This window comes from Plectropomus leopardus, chromosome 11 (assembly GCF_008729295.1).
Source record: "Plectropomus leopardus isolate mb chromosome 11, YSFRI_Pleo_2.0, whole genome shotgun sequence".
Classification (NCBI taxonomy): domain Eukaryota; kingdom Metazoa; phylum Chordata; class Actinopteri; order Perciformes; family Serranidae; genus Plectropomus; species Plectropomus leopardus.
This window is the reverse complement of record NC_056473.1, coordinates 20,326,478-20,348,515: the sequence shown is the minus strand read 5'-3', so window position 1 is coordinate 20,348,515 and position 22,038 is coordinate 20,326,478. Positions and strand designations below refer to the sequence as shown.

General features: G+C 39.0%; 1 protein-coding gene across 1 annotated transcript in view; it reads left to right on the top strand.

Moving 5' to 3' along the window:
• tmtc2b (transmembrane O-mannosyltransferase targeting cadherins 2b) overlaps positions 1–22,038 on the top strand; it is a 117,047-nt gene that overhangs the window by 64,820 nt on the left and 30,189 nt on the right. The window contains exons 3-6 of the mRNA XM_042495971.1: positions 14,825–15,671; positions 18,001–18,115; positions 18,600–18,685; positions 21,344–21,528. Of these exons, the coding sequence (XP_042351905.1) occupies positions 14,825–15,671; positions 18,001–18,115; positions 18,600–18,685; positions 21,344–21,528 (1,233 nt within the window). The remainder of the gene's footprint in view (positions 1–14,824; positions 15,672–18,000; positions 18,116–18,599; positions 18,686–21,343; positions 21,529–22,038) is intronic.

Sequence of the window (22,038 nt, the reverse complement as noted above, 5' to 3'; positions counted from 1 at the left end):
AAATAAACAGTAAGAACATTCATGTTCCCCTCAGGATGAACTGTACTTAAGTGCAAAATGCAAAATTATAACATACCCATCAACCTCAGCTGTAAAAACTCAAAGTTCACATCGAATACACTTTTCCCAAAGATGCTCTCTGTCATTTAAGCGAGTTATTATCACAGATGTGCTGAGTCTTAATTTTTCTGATGAATTTGTTTTTAATTCGTTATTTGATGCCATAAAAAGGGGGCTGACATCATGATTGACAGCTGTGTTTGCCGATCCGAGTGCTTGTGATCATTTGTCAGACGGATGCATGGGCAGGAATTTGACATTGCGGAGATTGCTACTGCATAGAATCTGTTTCCAAATAATGTCACCAGTGCAACACGACAGCATATGTATCCAGGTTATTTTAGCTTCAGTTTTGTGTAGTGTGAGGATGTGGAGACACCTTGTCCTTCTGTATATACAGTCTATGCTTCTCACAGTTCTGTAAATATCTGGTTCTTTTGCTGGAGCTTCTTCACTGAAAGTAGCTGCCTGGTGTGGGTAAAAAACAAAGACATGAGAGTGGAGTAACAGTAAAGTTGCGGCTAGACAGCTAAACGAGCTAAAACTCAGTACTGCTCCTCATAAAGACAATCTGGGCTGCAGATTCAGGTGATAATTCATTGCAGGTGTATCAATATGAATGATTTTCACATTGTTTTATGTTGATACATATACAACCTTAGTGTAGTGTAGTCTCATTTCTCCGAGACACACTCAGAATATCTTAAGCTTGCTTTTCATTTATCTATGAAGAAAACATGTAAGGTTCCAGTGCTAAAAAGTGAAACGCTATCATTTGATGATGAATCTTGACCTTGACTGCTTTATGGTTGAAGCTTGTCTCTGCTGTTCGTCATCATCCCACACCACAAGCCATCTTTTTACGTTTCCTGAGCTTCTCTTGTGCTTGTTACTAGCCAATATAAACAGCAACAAATGGCATGCTGTCACTGAGACGTGGTGGTCAACCGTAACGTGACACACCAGGGAGCTATTTTCAAAAAGTGGTTCAGGGAAAATATGCAATCGGAGCAATTCTCGACATCTGACATCCCTCCAACAGAATATATCTGCATGGCTTTGGACCCCAGCTCTGGCTTTGTGTGTCTTATTCATGCATGTTCTGCAGAAGCTTACAGCCTCGCTAAACCCTGCATACAATGACTCTGATCTCCCAAATGCAAAGTAATGACTGGGAATCCATGCATGGACAGGAGTAATCTAATTTGGATACAACATGCCTTAGAAACAGCACATTTTATTTATTTATTTATTTGTTGTTGAGAGTCCATGAGCAGCATGGAGCATACAGCACCTCCCTCCAACCCACATTTCATTCCCCTCCGCAGAGCTTGAATCAGCATCTTGTCACAGCAAATTTGCAGTAGTGGTCACACAGTCTAGTTGGCCCTTGTAGTACAAATAAATACGGGAAACGAAGGACTAGAAATAAGGAACACTCCGTTTATTTTTCAAACCATTACTGTGGTTTCACTCAATAAATATCTCCTACGAAATGTTAAGGGTTTTGAGTCGACTTTGGTTTTCCATTGTCATTATGTCCTTATTGTTTGGTCTGCCTGACGCTTTTGCCCTTCCCGAATATGACTTCAGTTTGTATTGAGTACAAATGAAGATGAATTCAGAGTTTCATTTTCAGGACTTTTCAGTTGCTATTAAATGGACTGCCTTGCATGACCTTGATGTGGTTGTGTTACCCGGCAAATGCACTTTGAAATTAACAAAAAACAACATTTTTCCCATCACTTTGACCGAACGGGTAGAGCTGGTGCATGCGTTGATCTTCAAAAGATCAAACTGTTGTGACTTTTGGAAAATACAGTGAGAAGTTTTGTCGCTCTTCTGCACATTTTATCAACTCAAGTTTCAGTAACCACTGAGAACTTGGCAAAGCAGAGGATTTTCCATTGATTAGCTGTTTATGTTCTTTGCCCCGGGCTCTCCTTCATCTTCCTCCTGCCTACCTATAACACACTTCACCATCGATACTCAACCAGAAGTTCAGATTTCATCCCCCCAGCAGGCACACTCTGGTTGACAGAATGAGATGTTTTTCCTATGCTGTTATAAATCTGTAGATGCCTGATTGCCACTGATGACAAAATAAATGAACTGTGATTATGGCACTGGAAGAGGGAGACCCTTTCTGACCCCTAAACAAGGATCATCGGGCTTCAGCATGAAAAGAGGACGTTTTGTAGCATAATTGGGACATCTAAAATAAGAATGTTTAAAGTGAGATGAGCTGGAATGTTGAGTAAAGGTTTCAAAAGAAATGGATCCCGTGTTGGTTCAATGATTATAGTTAATAAAAGCTGACCAAGGGAGCATGAGCTGGCGTGTTTTTACAATGTCTTGGTCGGAAATTTTAATGCTAGGATTTATTTGCTTTCGCCACATGCATTTAGATTCCATTTTTTTCTCAATTTTTATTACAGTGTGCCTGTGGAGCTGGGTGGTAATACTTGAAAGAGAAAGTGTTGCTCCTTTTCACACTGAGCACAGAAACTTCACCTGACACTGGCTTTCATCCCTCTTTCTCCTGCCTCCTTTGGGGCCTTACACATATCTCCCTCCCCGCTGGAAACTGCATGTTTTTAATGCTCTTATCTTTAACGTTTCACAGTCAATAAAAGTCTGTTTTTTTATCTCTAACAGATTCCTGCTCATCATTGGCCTTTTTCCAGGGCTTTACTGTTTTTGAGGCAGATCCTCTCCCTCTACCCATCTTTGTGCTCAAGCTATCCGCCAGCCAGAGCAGCTGAGTCTGTGGGTTTTCTGATGGGTTCACACGGGTTAAAAGCTTTGATCATGTGCAGCGCAAAGCAGGTCTGCCATGGGATTTGACTCTGTGACCTTTCGCTCCACGCAGCCCGCGATCCAGCAGTTGTCCACTTGCCTTTGTGTATTTCATGTACTGCACCTACACAGTCAATTATAGAGTTATCCATCCTACAGTGATGACAGCACTTAGCCCGTAGTTTATCTTAGCTGCATGAAAAAATGAGATATGTCAGTTTATTGCATGCCTTGAAATTACTGATGCAAGAGGCTCTGGTCATACAGTTGATAATAGTACAGTAGATAATAAAGAGAAATAAGAGACATGTCTGAAATGTTCACTACATTGTGGCAAGTAATTGCACCTGTTACATTTTTGTTTTACATTTAGCAAAATTGAGTGTTACTTAATTAAATGGAATGTTAAAAATACGCTAGAGTGCTAGATAAGATTTTTTTTTTTTTTTTTGATGGGCAAGGCATGACCTTCACCCTGTCTGATTGGCTAGTAAATCTTGCCTTTGGTACTTGGGTTAAGGCAAGAGTCAGGGCAAGCATTTTAGAGGCAGAGTAAGGCAAAGTAGAGTGGGCCATGCCTTTGCATTCCCAAGAAAAAAAACCAACTTGCAGATAGTGTTGTCATCACCATGAGGTTGCCAGGCAACCAGGAGAGACTCAAATAAATTACTTTGCCAAAAAAATCATTTGTTTTTACTTTGGTCTTTGCACAGATTAAACTGACTGACGAGATAGAACTTGTTAATGATTTAGCTTTAGAGGTGTTGGTAGCAGGCCCCGGGGAAAGCTGTCAAGGCAAGCCAATTTTTTTCCCAACGACCACTCACGGCATTTTCCCCATAAACCAGCACTGTAAGATATGTCAGTAAAACTTTTGACGGTACACCTTAAACTGCAAAAAGGTCCATTTTAAATCTCTTTATGAATTTCTGAGCCAAGTTGGCTTCAGATTTGTCAAACTTTCCTAGGGCTGAGAAAGCGGTTTTAAAATCTGTGATGTCATCACAATGTAAAGTCTAAAAGATGGGGACCGGGAATTCAAGGATGAGGCCAGCAGGAGAAACTCTTCTGTGCATATTCAGTGGGCCGCAGAAGTAACTCAGAGGCTAGAAAACTTTTTGGGAGTATGTGCCAAGCAAGCTACTCCATTGGAAGGAATAGGTGCCATCTTGGCATACGGAATCTAGGTATTATTATAAATCTGTGGTTGGTGGCCAGATTTAGTTATTTTCAGACAGAGCCAAGCCAGCTGTTCTAAGTTAAGTTAACCGGTTACTGGCTTTAGCTTCATATTCCTCCCAGCTGGCTACCAAAGTCATTAGACATTAATATTTGGTTAAATTTAGGTTGTGAAATACAATGTCAGGAAAATGTCTAATGACAATGTAAATTTGACAAAGAATACTGACTTATTTTGTCTGTTTTAAGTTGCTGATTGAATATTGTTGATTATCTAAATTCTTAAGTCTTCTGAACATCTTTTGCCAGCATTCTGGGGTAGAATAAAGACATTTAGGTGTGTGGTATGGAGACCAAAATGTGAAATTCTAACATTAATGGACATTAAAAATATTATCAACCTGATTTTTATTTCAACCAAAATGTAGAGTCTATCAGAAGTAGGAGTTCAACATATTTCTGTTATCATATTGACATATGGTGCCAGCTGGGATTTAACTCCTCTAAGTAAGCACATTTTCAAGTCTGTACATTTAGCCAGAAATTTTTCTCCAATGTATTTTAGAGCTCAAATTGCTCTAAAATTGGCCAAAACAAAATGCAACAGCTTACACATTCTTTGTGTGAGAACAAATTGTCAGGCATCAGCTTAATCACATTTTGACAACATGAGCCAGCTGCTGGCAATCCATAACAGGTTGTTAGGAAGTGCAATAGGCGGGCCCTTATCTTGTCTTGCCTGCTAACAATCGGTTTTACAACCATAGGTTCTTTACACTCTCAGAGGAGGGGATCACAACAGCTGCAGCTGATAAAAAGCAGGAAAGATAGGAGGTGAATTTGTGGTTCATCAACCACGAGCTCCATTAGTTGAACCAGAGGTCAGAGAACAAGGACACAGTGTATTTCCATCCATCAAACTCAAAGAAAGATTTATGCAGACTTTTTAAGCGGAGCTTTCTGTAGGTGTGTGTGTGTGTGTGTGTGTGTCTGAAGGCTTTGAAGGTGCTTATTCTCTCTGATTGGTACCCTGAGCTCATTTTCACTTTCATTACAAGTCTATCAGTGTGAAGCGGGATCTTGATGAAAGGCCCTCTGCAGACAATTGATCTCAGTAACGATGAAGAGGAGGAGATAGCACTGGACAAACGACCAGAAAATATGGAGCTATCTAAGGTCGGATATGTGTGTGTATGTCAGAGATGTGGACAATATTCACAAGAATACACAGTGCATCTTTGACAGATCCTATCTTGACATATCTCCCTAAATGGACAAAATTGGACCCTGAAAAATCCGAAATCAGGATACCCATCCATGAAATATACATAAAGTATCCTACAATGTAATGCTCACAATATTCACAGTAAACCATTATCAATGTCTTAAGGCTTTTTTGCCCAATTTTTAGATCAATCAGGTCAACTTGCTAGGAGCAGAACATTAAAGTGTAAAACATGACATTTCCTGTTGCCAGTAGGTGGCACTCTGAGTATGACTTAAAATTGTCTTATAGAATTTTTCAAGATAGAACTCTGAACAAACATGAAGTTTGAACACATTCAACCAGTTACAGCAGTTATATACCACTTCCTGTTTACTTCCTGGTTCATGGCAGAACATGCAAAAGAGATTCCTTGCAAGGGTTACATGGTGTGACGAAAACTTTTTTTTTTAAAAAGAAAAAGCTTTTTTTTAAGTGAAGGTGTCAAAGGTCTTGTGATGGTAACAGTGTCCGACAGTGTAGTATGGTAGTATGGGTATTGGAACGCTCAAACAGCTTATGGTGAAAACCAAAAAGAGCCAAAGCCCTAATTGCTTGAAGCGCTCACTATGTAACAGCTCCATCTCTCTGGCATTATTGACATGCCTACAGGTCCTGTGTGTTAATGTGTGTATTTTTGGTGTATCTGTGTATAGAAGGATTACAGGAGTAAAACAACCTTTTTTTCCCCCATTGAGGGATTAATAAAAAATAAATTATTGTATCAGTATTGATTCAAGCTAAAAAATATAGAAGAGAACAGACAGTCATGGTACGGCGGCCATACAAGATCATTCCAAGAGATAAGTCGGCACGGCAGCCAAACAAAAACACATGACAGATTTTAAGAAAATAAAAACACTATATATCTTGTGTGAGAGGCAAGGGAGATGAGCCAGAGATAGAGACATAAAGTAGTTGGAAAGATGAGGGAAAGACACTCTAGAGTGATATATCGAGGGACAGTCACGGCACAGTGGGCTTTAAAGATAACTAGGGCTGCACCTAACGATTATTTTTTATCGATTATTTTTTCGATTCCACTCATTTATGAAGTTATACAAGCTCCTGCACAGCTGACAACCCCATCCTGTAAATGTTTCAAAATTAAATGCATTTTATCAGCAACTGATGGCATTCTGTCCACAGAGACACAGTCAGAGGTATTAAGTGGTATAGAGTCAACAAACGCGAGCGTCACGCGTAAAAAACGGCAAGCCACCGTTTCTCTTGACGTACTGCAGCTGACACGCAGCTCAGACGCGCCTGACAAGCGCTGCTCAGGCAAGTAGTGTGCACGCTCTAACTTGATACACAAGCGCCGAAACAAAAACAACACGCCCAGGGCTGCTCACGCTTTCACGTTTCACATGCTGTGTGAAACAGTAAGAGACTTCGACGCATGTTACGTGAATCAACATATCGATTACATCGACGCGTTACCCCAGCCTTAAAGATAACCCAACAGACATGTCAGCACGGCGGCCATGACAGATAATCAAACAGATCGGCTGGCACAGCAGCCAACCAAAAACACAACACAAACATGAAAAATAAAAATGGCACTTACTTTTTGTAGACCTTGCTAGGCGGCGATAGCTCAGTCTGCAGGGGCTTGACTTGGATACTGGAGGATGGTGCCCTTGAGCAAGGCACTGAAGCTCTAACTGCTTGGAGCTCTGAGTATGTGTCAGCTCCATCACTCTAACATCTCTCTGCAACTAATGCATGTCTATAGGTCCTGTGTGTGCGTGTGTGTGTGTGTGTGTGTGTGTGTGTGTGTGCAATAAATAATAATAATAGAGTGTGTGATAGTCATGGCACAGCAGCCGTGACAGATTATCAAACCAACCAAACACAACACAAATCGCCATCTCAGCATTATGAGGTTCAATCTGACATTTTTGTCAAAATTATTATTCTTATTCTGTGATAACTTAACATTATGTGAGGTGTTTCATAAAAGTTATATGTATTTTTTGAGTTTTTATTTATGAAACAAAAATTATTCTTATAACTTTTGCAGTTATAAATGCAAAATTTTGAAGCTCAGTGTCTCAAAAAAACACTCAGAACGCAGATAGAAACTCATAATTCTAAGGTGGCAAGATGTAAATGGCACTTCGATCTCACAGCAGATAGAGGAGATAGAGAGGGATAGTCAGGGCACGGCGGCCATATATAGATAAAGAGGGATAAGGAATAGAGATAGACAGAGAAATAGAGAGAAATTTTCAGAAATGAGAGGGATAGTCATGGCATGGCAGCCATGATCAATAAAGAAACAGATCAGTCGGCATGGCGGCCAACCAAAACCACAACTAAGACTCAAAGAAAATAAAATTTGCTCTTACTATTCGTAGATCTAGTTTGGCGGGAGTAGCTCAGTGTGGTGTGAGAACCAGAGGGTGCTGAGTTGGAGTCCAGAAGTCCAGCGTGGACCATGTTACGGAGTATGGACTGTTAGAAAGATAAAGAATAAGGAGATATAGAGGGAAAGTCATGGCACAGCAGCCAAAAATCACAACACACACATAAGACCCTCATGTTATGTCAAAAATACCCACCTCCTACATCTGTGTTTCATGTAGCGCATTTGCACAGGATATGCGATAGCTGTGTTTTATCCACATTTACTGACAATATAATACTACATTTGTAACACAGTAAATGTATAATCATAAATTCATGGTTGATAAATAGGATAATTTTTTTTCTCTGAAAATAAAACAACTGATAAAGAAGTGCTTATAAAACATTTGTTGATGTAACAAACAAATTGTGTCCATTTAAAATAACTACAATAAAACAAACTTTATGTATCCCCCAACCTTGTCAGCTGAACACAAAAACAAAAAAGGAGGAATATTACCTAAATATATCTTTAAAAAAGATTAAAACAAAATTTTAAAAACAAAACAAAACATAAATCATATTCCATTACTTATTTTTTGGGTAGTAACCCCCACTACCAGACCAACCATGACCAGGTTACAGGTGAGCTGCAACTGTATTGGAAAGATTTGTTTGGGAGATTTCAATACCAATTAAAGCCTTGTTTTTAAATTAATTAATCTTAATTAGACTTTTTTTTCCTGGCACAGCATGGAAATATGCACGCTCATGAGCAGGTTCTAGTATTTCTTCCATCATGTTATATAGCCTCCTGAATAATATCTTTTTTTTTTATAATGGCTGTTGTTCCCCTGTAAGGCAGAATTTATGCAGAGCTGATGTTGCGTTGGATAGTATTAGATTGTAGATTTAGCTAATTAAGTGACCATGCAGCTTGCATCCTCACTTACACTGAAGGTCAAATTTCAGTACATACAGCCACAAGATTGCAAATAATGGATTTCATCTGCAGACTGGAAGAAAAAACATTGGTCCAAGATGTCTATTTAAAAAAATGAATTTCTGTGTCATTCAAATGTATATTTTATAGTATGACTGACATGAACTAAAAACAGCTTGTTGTGTCAACTTCATCACATGTTGCTACCAGCCTATGTTACGTCACAACCAGAAGAGTCATGTTCTTTTTGTGGGCAGGCTGATAGGACTTTGATCCTGTTTGCTCTTATTTTACCGTTAAATGTGTAATCTGTTATGATGATTTGAACTATATTATTCGTTTTTTTATTTTGATGGGGAAATTCTTTATCCATAAACAAAATTTCTTAGGTTCAATCTTTACTGGATGGATTTCCTCTCTGGATTAACTTTCTTTACTCTTGCTTTTACAAATAATATAAGCAACAGATTTTTAGACTATTACATTTCATCTATTGAAACCCTGTGATGTGAATTGGGCTTTAGATAAAATTTAAACAACACCTACTCTTTGTAGATCTCGCTGGACAGCAGTAGCTCAGCTGTCGTGTCATGGAATCCGCCAGCTCACTTTTAAGCCATCTGTAGGTTATAGATGAAAAGAACTTTTTTTAAATTTAAGATGAACATTTTTAAATTTATTAACAACAATTCATTTTAACTGAAAAAACAGTCAATTCAATTTTAACTTTTGTATATGCAACAATTTAAATTGTTTGGTTGTAGGTCGTACCAAACTGTGAGTCCTGAACTAAACAGTTTAGTGTGTATGCTCAAATATTAGCTTCCAATTAGCTGAAAAGATATAAAGTCACCACATGTTTTGCTTATGTAGCAAACCAGCATAATGTACTTACTGCAACATTAGCATCTTTGACAAATTAGTGTCATGTTTAGCATATACTCCCTAACATGCTTGTGTAAAGATCCATACTCGACCATATATGATCCGATTTTTTGGCCAGCTGAGACAGTATTACAGATTCGTGAATATGTCAGTCAGATTTCTTTGTATCTGCAGTTGCCTGATAATCTTTTGATGGTATTTTTCCAGATCTGTGATCTTTGTGATAAACAAATCTGGTATCCTAAAGTCACAGATATCTTATGCGGGAAACATCATATTTATGGATCTGCTAGAGATCTTCCAGGAAACTCTCAGAAAATGTTATGGATATGTGACAGATCCAAAATCTTGTATACTGTTGGATCTTTCCTGATATAGGTCCTTTCTGTCCGGTGTAGGTCAGACATGCCACTTCTTCTTTCACAGGATTTTCTCAGAGGTGCTTGCTGGAGGATGAGCCAGGAACGGCGTTGCAATTTGACAGGCTAGTTAGATGTTTTGCGTGATGGATTGTTCTTGCTCTTGAAAAATGGTATGGTGTATACATCAGCCAATTATGCAAAAGGGGGCTGTGTATACCTAGAGAATAGAGTACTTTCTCCAAACTAATTAATTAAATTTCTCTCTGAGCTCTTTTTACTTTATTTTGCCACAAACCCTTTTCCCAACACCCTAGCGGATGTTAAAAAAAAAAAAAACTTTTTAGATCGAGGTTTCTTAGTCAATTCAACCTAATCAAAGTGTAGAGGGAAAAACAGGCAGCAAAGGCACAAACAGGGATTCCGTAATTGGCCTGTTTTGCATTTCATCTCCAAGGATATTTTATCCACATGCCTGGCTTATAAAAGCTAAATTGTTTCAATTCTGAACTGATTGCGCCTGAAACACAAAAGGGAAGAAAAAGAACAACATTGCCCTCATGCCTCCTACGGGGTTGTGCTAAACCACTTATTTCAAACTAAACTGGATTAAAGACAAAAGAAACAAAGCTAGAATGCCTCAGTTTTCCTTCATAATAGAGCTACAGCACACTGGGAGCCATTGTCCAGCTGGTAACTAAACTTATGCTTTTGAATTGTAGACATTCAAACAGCAGGCATATTAGGGAGGATGCACATGTTTGTTTATTCAAGAGATGATTGACTTAGGGTTCATGTTGTCCCACTCGTAATGCGTCCTCCAGATCATCTCTAAAGCACTTCCTGTTTGCTCGCTGCCTGTATACTTCTTCGCTTTCACATTTATTTTCCTTAGAAAGTTAGTGGAAAAGTAGGCCAAGAGGAGGAGCAGTGGGGTTACAAATGTGTGCTGAGGTGCAATCAAAGGATTGTTTTATGTTCTCAATGCTGCCCAAAGACTTTATTCAGCATAGAAAAAGGGAAATGTGCAAGTGCAGCACAAGAATGTAAATGAAACGCGCCTCAGTCCTCAGCATCGACATATGGATGTCATTAAGGTTGTGGTGTCTGAGTTTGTGCTGCGTCTGGGAAGAGTCAAGATGACATATCTGTTTGTCACAGGGCCAGGTATGAGTATGTATGGGAGCAGTTCCAGGTTGTCGTCAGCACTTCATAGGTGTATACACAAAAACATGAAACATACATGCCAACTTGTTGCCCTACAGACAGTGGTCTCATCACAGCAGGAAAAAAAATTACTTTACAGAATCAAAGGTACTGCACGAATCAGCCATGAACAGCACAGAAATTAGTTCAGAGGAGGGTGTTGTCTGGGTGGGAACATGGCGCAGTGCCCCATCCATATAACACCCAATTTTCGATGACCTATTCTCTCTAAAAATAGAGTGAACTTTTCTTTCAGTTTCTCCTCTAGAGTGCTTTAAGTTAACTTTGAGGTAGTGTCTTATAAGCCTGTGCCTTGGCCAGAGAGACGACTTGAGAGATTGTGGAAGAGCCTCATAAATCCAAGCTGGATCTCCCTGAAGCAGTGATTGAGATGTATTAACACTGCTCAGCAAGCCTCGCTGGCAAAGTCTGCACAAAGTACAGCCCCTGGGCCTTGCGGACCACTTCAGTCCACTTCATCTCTTTGTAGAGTTTCTGCTCACCTGCTCAGATTGAAAAGTGGCCACAGGACTCCACTCCAGTGATTTTAGGGATTGACTCAAAGTGCACATTGAAACCTGGTGTGTGAGATTTGAAGAGGATGATCTCCAGCCATCGTTCCATCCTTCATCTATCCCAAGAGTTCATATGAAGTTCACTTGACAGATTTTTAGTTTGGTCTGTAGGAGGAAGTGGTACTTCTGAAGGACTGCAGATATTAAATGCCACTGATATTTTTAGGGAGCTGTTACAATATATTTCTTGAGCAATTTTTTTATACTGCATCTGTTACCAAACAATTGTAGCAGTTTGTTTAGAACTTTGTATTGTTTAGTCAAAGAACGTTTATTATGTTATAGCATTTAAGACTGTATTATATTAATAGTACTGGGCTTTGAAGCCAATTTGGCATAGTGGCCAAACTATGTAACTCCAATGTCCAGGTCCATCACTTGATGCTATGTCAAAAAGACTTTTTTATCTGTAGACTTACATTGGAAAAGACAATGGATCAATGGATACTTTTTTTTTTTTTTTTGAGTGTCACAACTCCCACTATTGGGATTTTAACCATTTGGTCCGATAACGTTTTCAAAAAAGTCAAAAAGAGCCACGTCTTTAAATCAATTGGAAGTTAGCTGCTCGGCAAGGGAAACTCTTTAGTATGCTTACTCTGTAATTTTATAACCAGGAAGTTGAACTGTTTTAGTTTTATGTGCTGCTGCACTGAAATAAAAGTGTCCCTGCCACTTTTACCCAGTTCTCTTTATACAGCCATGGACTTTCGTAATTCTTCATGCTAAGTAACCAGCTACTAGCTGTAGCTCATCGTACTGACATGAGCGTAAGACCAATCATTTAATCTAACTCTTGGCAATTTTTTATTCATTGCTGTTTGTTTAAAGCGTGCCTCAGTGGTTAGTCCCACAGTCAGCAGGAACATAGATGCTGCATTCCTGTGTGTCGCTGAGGGCTAATTAAAATGATACATAGGCATGGTGTTATTCTTTATTCAACAGGAAATGGGGATTAGTTATGATTTTTTTTTAACAGACCATTTACAGATCTTTTTTTTTCATTTATGACTCATGTGCTATCTGTTCTAGTCTTTCACTTGAGCTGGCACAGTTTCAGTCACCCATTGAATTTTTCACGACAAGCCCCGATTTGCTTCCATTTTTTGGAACCTTGCACCATGTCAGTTGTATCTGTATACATTGACAGATGTTTGTAATTGTCCTGCTTGTATTTTTAATAGCATTGGGATTATTGTAATTGTTTGGCATATTCCCCATTGTTTTGTATTCGGTTGCCTAGATGTGGTCTTTAGTTTTTATGTTTGAGCATCCGTTGTCACAGTGGGTTCTCAACTAAAGTAGATTTTTTTGATGGCTATGTTTGAAATTGTTCACCTATTACGTCCCTGCATAAGTTGTACCCCTAACTTGGTATATTAAACAGCATCTGATTATATTTTTCATAATTCCATAAGTTCTAACTATATAGAATATATTAACATACTGTATCATGTCTCTGTGGTATTCATGGGGAGCTGACGTTTGACAGTGGCTCAAATTAGTGAGAAATAGTGACGAGAATTGAAACGATGACCTTTAGTTGCATAGCGACCAAGATACTTCTCAGCAGTGGCTTATCTTCATGAAATACTGCACCATGGGTAGGCCTCCACTGAAGGTTTTGACAGAGATGACCTTATACAAGTAGTGTTTTTTTTATGTTTGTGATATATCCAAAAACTACTATAAATCCTTTATTCCAATATTCAGATCCACTTTGTTGTATTTCAGCCACACAGGTGCACTAGGTGCTCCGTTGAGCACTTAAGTGTATGGTTGGAGTGACTGTATTTCTTTGGCTACAAAAGAAAGGAACTGTTTTGAATAGGAGTTTTTAACCAAGCCTCAGGATACACACTGAACACATAAATATGTTTGATTGCATTGTACTTTTAGGTGTTCCTGTTGTGTTTACCTCTGCAATTGCGCCATAGTAATTAGCTGTCATGGTGTTGTCATCTGTGTTCCCAGTCTCATTTCCTGTTGCCTGAGTGTTGAGCTCCAGTTCGTTGCATTAGCAGTGATCATTAGCAGACAACAAAGCTTTTCCCCTGCAGTCAGATATCCCCAGAGGTTACCGAGGCCTCTCTTCACTGATACAATCTGTAAATGACAATGGACAGGCAAAGAAATCAATATAACATCCCCAAAGCACTAGTGGTATTAAATTTATGTTCACAGATGAGACATGTTTGCTCCCTTTGGTATGTAGAGATGAAGAAAGATCCTGTTCACTGATATAAAAGTAATGTGAGGTTAGCCTTGGGTTTAGGTTTAAATAATGAAAAGGAATTCGTCTGAGGAAACATCCAAGACTGTGATGCCCTGGAGATTTAGATTTAGACTGCTAAAACTAATGGAACAAGACATTGCTGCATATTGATGATGTTGTGTTGCATTCTCTAATATATATATATATTTTTTTTTTTTTGAGGCACATAACAAGTTAATACTGCAGGAACTGTGTGGATATCCCTGAGCATGCTCCAGCTGCTGATTTGAGAAAAAAAGCTCTACATTTTTCTAAGTTACATTTCCAACATTAGCACAATAAGAAAGGTCAGTTGGGCCCAACATTGGAACATGCTTGAGGGGAAATATGTCCAACCATTTTTCAAAGCTCTGCCAGCAAAGTATTAAACAACCAAACACACTATAAATATTTCATAAGCATTCCCACACAGCATTTGGGAAAGTGTTTAATATCAAGTCTGTAATATGATGAATGGAGTTCAAATAGTTGTGTTTGTTTTGATATGTCTATGGAGGCTTTGGAGGAAAAATGTGTGCATGAATGGAAAGTTCTGATGTAAGGTCACCTTCATTTATAAACAATGTATGAATTGAGTCAGTGTGAATGTTCTGGCTTTATAAAAGGTTTTTTTTTTTTTTGGTTGGCTAAAAAAGTGGTTTAAAGAGTCAGTTGATTTGTTCATTATTCAGCTATACCGTTGAGACGATGTAATGGTCATATTGTTCTTAAGAGGTGAAGTGATGTAAGGACGGCGTTCTTGTGATCAATTTCCAATCCATAGCCATGGTCGGAGTAAAAGTAAAGGTCCTAGAATCATAAATATTGCAACCACCGAGAAAAACTAGGTTTCACTTAATGCTCTCATATGTGCAGTATTGTTTCTCCATTTCCTTCTCAGTGGATTGAGGGTTTGATCGTTGTTTCTGTGTTTTCTTTGTCCTTCAGAGAAAGAACGTCCACCTGCTGCTGAATGTGTTTTTGCTGGCAGCCTGGGGAGCCGTCCTGTTGGCCTGCCGATTCTACTGGATGGGTAACAAACCTCCCAACTTCTCCAACTCCGACAACCCTGCAGCCGACTCCCCCTCGCTCCTCACCAGGACGTTAACCTTTTTCTATCTACCTACTATCAACTTTTGGCTTCTACTCTGCCCCGACATGCTCAGCTTTGATTGGTCAATGGATGCCCTGCCTTTGATCAGGAGCCTTGCTGATTGGAGGAACTTTCACACAGTAGTTTTCTACCTTGGATTGCTCTTGTTGGCTTGGTTCAGCCTGTGGACACACCAGACAGCTAAAGGCAGAGAGAGTAATGGCAAAGCGCACCATTACACCAATGGCAGGAATGGGAACAGTAATGGACATAGTTACCAATGCAACAATCATGAACATATGAACAATTCCCACACAGACACTCACATTAATAGTGCACAAAATGGTACCAAAAAGCACTATGAAAGCAGGACTCCACTGCCCACCACTGAAAATGTCGTGGTGTTCTCTTTAGGCCTGTTGGCTATCCCTTTCCTCCCTGCCACAAACTTGTTTTTCTATGTGGGGTTTGTGATTGCAGAGAGAGTACTGTACATCCCCAGCATGGGCTTTTGCTTGCTGTTGGCAGTCGGGGTGAGGTCACTGTACGTCCGTCTGCGACGTAGGTCCTCCAGGGCCATGTTGGTGTACTGCAGTGCTGCCGTGGTTCTTCTTTTCAGTGTCAAAACTGTTTTGAGGAACCAGGACTGGCACAATGAGGAGATGCTCTACAAATCAGGGATTTATGTCAATCCTGCTAAAGGTAAGGCTCTTTCATTCAGCTCCAACATGTGCATAGACACACTTTTACTAACTTTTAATGCACATTCCCACACCAAAACCTCTTTCATGCATCATATTTTGCTGTCTGAATACTAAGCAAGCTCTTAGACTCGGTTTTGAATTTGATAATGTGTGCTGTCTCTCTACTGCCGCTCTGAATAATTTAAAATCAGGCAACTTCACAATGTCTTCTCTTCGTCACTCCCTTACCCTAACCGCAGAATATACAAGTGCTCACAAGTACAAGTCAAGGCTAAATTTGTTCTGAAAAACACTTGATTTTACTGTTTTTCCAATGAAAACAGTTGTACGTCTTTATCACACATCTTCTTATGCCAGCATGCAGTCTGTTTAATGACACCAGATGCCCGTCACACTTGGAAGGGCACCTCTGATTGGCACCTTAAATAGTGGATAAAATATTCAATAGCCTTCACATTCAAGGTCATCAGACACAGATTCCCATCTGAAGCAAAGTTCTCAGAGCTGCTGAGGAGGGAGGCAGGGCAGGGTGCTCGCAAGGCAACAGCGGGGACACGTTGTGTTAGCTAATTTCCCTTTCAGATTCAGAGCGGAGCTGAGGCGTGACAGCTGTTTGTTTTGGCAGGCCATCAGCAGAAACAGAGCAGCAGAAATGTCCCCGACTCACATTCATTATAGCTAATATGAGATTTGAACAGAACCCAACCTCAAACACAGACGCCCTTATTGGATTGTTTGAACTGTGAAATTTCAGGATGCACAAAGGAACTCTTTCCTAACAAAGATACTTCATGAATTCATGTGTGCCTAAGTGGAAATACAGTTGAATACAGAACGCTTGGGCTGTTTTTTTTTCCTGCTTGCCACTGTTTATACTAAATATTCTTCTGGGATTTCCACAACGAAATACTGTAAATATGTTGCTAAAAGGGGCGCTGCATATTTTAGCACTTGAAACACTTGTCAACAAAAGCAACAAGAACCAGGATTTTATGATCCTACTCAATATGAGTTGTGGAGAAGGAGTAAGAGACAATTAAAGAAGGACTTTGTTAGGCCTATCTGTGTGTATATAATGACAGTTTGAGACATTCATTTCATTGAATTATGCCTACTGCACTAAAGTCCCAAGTTATCACTGACAAGTCCATAGTCAAGTTCCAAGTGATAAAGAAAAAGAAGTTATAATGCAGTCTTCACCAAATGTAATGCCATTTAACAACAAAGTAATAATAAATAATTATAATATATTCAATTTCCAAAATTCATGGATGCTTTTAAAAATGTGCACAAAGTTGAGCTATTAAACTAACACAAATATTAGCTTCGATTTACCGTCCTTTGTGCCACGTCAAATGCATAACAAGATTGGATATTGTGTCTCTCGGTTTGTAATTTTTAACCTGCATGTTTTGCATACTGCACTTTAATTTTGTTGTCCATTGTTTGGTTTTTGTACGCAAACAAAATATTCTTCTGTGCCATTTTTTGCAATGCACTAACATAATGTTAGTTTTTCATGGTTCTCTCCTGCAACTTGATGGGGGGCTGTTGGTTGGTTCAAACAAAGTGGATCTGAGGAATAATGTTTTTTCTGGGAATTAATGAAATTAATAGTAGTTGTTTCAGGAAGACACGGGAAATGAATTGATTCGTGGCACACTTCTTACGTGACATACTTTTTCATTTTGCGGCTTAGGGAAAAGGTTGTAGGTAATTTTAAGTCAATTGATTGGTATTTAGGTCCAAGTCAAGTTGCAAGCCTCTCTTAATTTTGTCAAGTTGAGTCTAAAGTCATCACATTAGACTCGGACTCAAGTACAAGTCATGTGACTTGAGTGCACAGTTTTGTTGAGCAGTCTGTAAAAAAAGCTTCAAAAACACATCAAAAATGGTATTATTTTACATAACAATCGACATTGGCAGCCATCACCCCTTCTATACATGTCATTTCACACTCCACAGTCTCAGCACAAAATGTACAAAAGCTCTCAGCAACCTTATTCCACCTGCCAGTTGCTGCACTCTGCCATTCAGCACTAATGCCATTAGTGGTGCAAAAGCACGGAGGTGGTCTTCTTTTCATACACACACAAACCTTTCCTGGTGCGTCATGTTACTTTACCCATAATATCTCTCTCTTTAGAGGTTAAAGAAAACACTGAACCCGTGTCAGTGGCTGAGAATAACCAACGAAAAATGATTACTTGCCTCTCCCTGCTTTAATCTAAGAACATTCAAATATTCTGAAAATAATTAAAGAAGTGGCCACCAATGTTCTTTCTTATTCTGTTTGATTAACCTTTTCTTCTGTAACCTGCTGTCAGCATGGGGCAACCTTGGAAATGTCCTGAAGAGCCAGGGTAAGATGGAGGAGGCTGAACAGGCGTACAGAAATGCTCTCTATTACCGCAGCAACATGGCCGACATGCTGTATAACCTGTGAGTTTGTAATTTATATTTTCGTATGCTCAATGCTCAAGTATGTTTGCCTTTTATTTCCGTTAAGTATCTGTTGATGTGCTTTTGCACTGTATACTTGGTTTTCTTCTAAGTGCATCTCCATTCATAGCTATTTCAATGTGTGCGACAAATGGATGGTTTCTCCTTTTACATGTCCATTGATCAGAGCTGTTCTCTCAGAGGAAGTGCCGTCTTGTCTTGTATTCCCAAGAGTGCTTTCTGTCTGACAGGGTTATTAATGATGCTGTTTTAGCCTGAGGGGAAAACAAAAAGCATTCACGGCTAACACTCAAATGTGTGATCAAATGTCTGTGGTTTGCTAAGATCTAAATTTTGCCCCTTACTTTTATCAGCTGCTCATGTTCTCATCTAATCCTAACAGAGGCCTTTTTGACTTTTAAACATCTCCTTTTTTTGAGTTCTTTTAATCTCTAAACTGCTGCTCTCTTTTTGTCTGCTCCAGCGGTTTGCTGCTACAGGAGAGCAACAAGTTCGCAGAGGCGCTTCACTACTATAAGCTGGCCATTGGGAGCCGGCCAACTCTGGCTTGTAAGTACAGCTCTTCTTTTTTTTTATTTATTTATTTTTTTATTGACAATCCTCAGCTCTGTGGTTGTGGCTGCGCTGTGTCCAGGCAACAGTGAACACAGGCCGCAGTCATGTGAAGGGAGAGGAGTAGGTAGCAGAGGGCAGTGGATATTCGACTGACTTCAACATTCAACACAGCTGTCTGACTGGCTTTCAAAGCACAGTCATGTCAACAGATCAAGCAGCTGCATGATCTCATTTATTATGAATTCAGGCCATGACGCTCTTATTTCATTTTATCCTTCCTACGCTCACAACATTTACTTCTTCTCTCAGTTTTTAGCTTTGTCTTCTTCATCATTCCAAAATGAGAATTCCCCACAATTTTCCTGCTTTTTCCAGAATTTTTTTTTTTTTTTATACTCTGTCGTCTTCTGCGGGTTGATTAGAACGAATCGCTCACAATCTTACCTGATCATGCAATAAATTAGCTCCCCATTGTTCCAGGCATCAGTCACTGACAGATAAACAGAGAATCTTAAACGTCTCTTCCTTTCTTCCCTCGGATTAATTATCGACCTAATCAAGATCGCGGTTAGGCTAGAAAATTCCCATTTAGCGTGCAATTATCCAATCTGTTATAACCGATAACAAGGTTAATTAATTACCTCAAGCAGCAGACATGTTGATGGCAGAATTACAATGTGACAGTTTAAAGCGTTTTTCAAGGTTGAACCATTACTCACTGCCGAACTGGGAGCAAACTAGAGCAAACTGTAGCATGTTTGATGTAATATGTAGAGATATGCTGATTTGTGATAAAGTGCATACAGAAAATCAATTTAGAAGGCCGATGAAAAAGAAAAAAAATTTCTTTTGTCTAGCTGTGGCTTTTGTTATCTGTTGCGCTTTCAGTGTAGATCCATGCACTTGAAAGAAAATCCTATAGTTTGACAATCTGATGCAACACCATGTGGCACAGATAAGACTGTGAGGTGTAAGGATGTGGAACAAAATAATGTGAGCTTTTAAGATAACACATTTCAAGGACAGAAGGAGATAGCTTGTTTGTTGAGAAAAACAACAGTTTGATTCTCAAACGCCCCCCTTTAACATGATTACATATCAACACCCTATAGCAGAGCCTTCCAGATTGATCTGTTGTAACTAGTTAATTTATTCCAACAGACAGACTTGATAGGGAGTTGTTTAGAGAGGCAGGTCTACAGAGACTAATTACACTCCAGCCGAATATCGATTATTAGATGTTGTCTTGGACTGCTCAAGGAAAAGTTTAACAAGCATCCAAAGTGTCCCACAGGAAACATGCAAAGGTCAAATATACAGAAAAGCATTAATAAGATCAACAGGGGTTTGTTGATCCCCCTCAAAGGTTTAATTCATATAGAAATGGTCATTACTCATCTTTTCAGCGCCATTGATCTGTGAGGTTTGAACACTTTGGAAATCACTTTTCCATCAAATTAGCTCTGGTTCTTGAACCGGTTCAGCTCAGGATTCTTTAAACCTTGGTTTGATAAAGAGAACCAGCCTGCAGCAGCAGACCAGCAATGCCCAACAGAATTAAACAATAAAAGCAAGATGCTGAATTGCACTGATTACCTGCAAGCTTTTGTAAATGAGCATGGAACATCTATTTATGATAACTGAACAATTTTTTGTTTGACCTCTGCATCCTTTCTTTACAACCACCCACTATTGTCGTCATATTTCACACACCTCAGGTCAAGCAAACTGTTTTGTTTTTTTAAATTATTATAGTTATTATAATTATAATTAAAAAATCATATTATTCTTATTATTACTATTATTCCAGCTGGGAACCAGCTTTTCAGGTTCTTAACCAATTTATATTTGGTAAAAAATGCTCTGAATGATTCAAAATTTGGTGCAAAAATCCTGTTCCATGTCGATGATAAAGGGTTATAGGAGACACTATTGTGAAGGAATTTATCATATCGCGAAATTGGTTATACACATAGATTTGGCGTGAAAGGCTCTTCTCTTTGATGGAGCTCTAAATGAATCCAAGCGGCAACAAGGATTTTGTGAAGATAACTTATACCCCCTAAAGGAACACCTTAACTCAAAAACTAACCACATTTGGTGGTTGGGGTGGTGGAGGAAGCTGCATTAATAAACATAAGCATTAACTTATCAGCAGAGCAAAGATGAGTAGAGTCAGATTACAGTGGCCGCACCATTCATCTACATAGGTATGTTAGGACATTACCAGTCAGCTAAAGGAAACAGCTTAGGGAAGCCAAACTTAAAGGAGAAGGTCACCTAACTGAAAAAATCCCATGTTATTTCCATGCCTTTGGAAAGTTCAATTTGAACAGGAGTCTGGAGCTACATCATAGAGTTTTCTTTTATATACCCAAATTAGGTTTATTTTATTTTAGTGTTCTCAGCTGTGAAACTGAAAATGTACCCACTGACATTCCCCTGTCTGCTCTCAGTGTAATCTGTAACATCTTTCACCATTTACCGTCTATGGACCACCTCCAGACTTTATACCCTATAGCATCACAAATTTGAGTTTTAACACCTAGTTTTTGGATTTGAGAGACACTTGTGCATGTTTACATATATTTTTTGACTGTCTTAGAGAGCCAGAGTTAACACTATTTTTTTCATGTTTTCTTATCCCAACAGCGGCCTATTTGAACACAGGCATCATCCTGATGAATCAGGGTCGCCTAGACGAGTCCAAGCGCACCTTCCTGACCTGTGCTGACATCCCAGACGAGAACCTGAAGGACCCCCATGCACACAAGAGCTCAGTCACCAGCTGCTTGTACAACCTGGGCAAGCTGCTCCATGAGCAGGGACACCAGGAGGTAAATACTCAAACTGCAGAACAATATTATAGATTTCGCTTATAAAAATCCTCAGTGATGCATTTATATGTCGTGTATTTCAGTGTGCCGAGCACCAGGGCAGGCTTAACACTGATGATAGGACAATGATCACTTTATCTTTACAATAGAGAAGTTTAAATATTGGATTTAGCTATTCGCTGTGTTACAATAATTTCTTTAACCATTTGAAACTTGAAGCAAATTGGCTAGATATCGTTCAAAATCATGGGAAGAAGGCAATTCGCAATGAAAGATGAAATTATCCATTTACAAGAAATTAGTAAAAAGCAAAAGAAAATTACCTGAAGGTTTATAAAACTAAAGAAGAAAAAGAAATGCTGGCCAAAAAAAGGAAAAAGAAAGAAAACAAATAGAAAAAGTCCATAAAAATTGAAATATGTAATTATGATAATTATACATATAGCTTTTCCTTTTTGTCTTTTTTCCCCGTAGACATTTTTCCCTATCTTTTTGGAAATATTTTTTTAA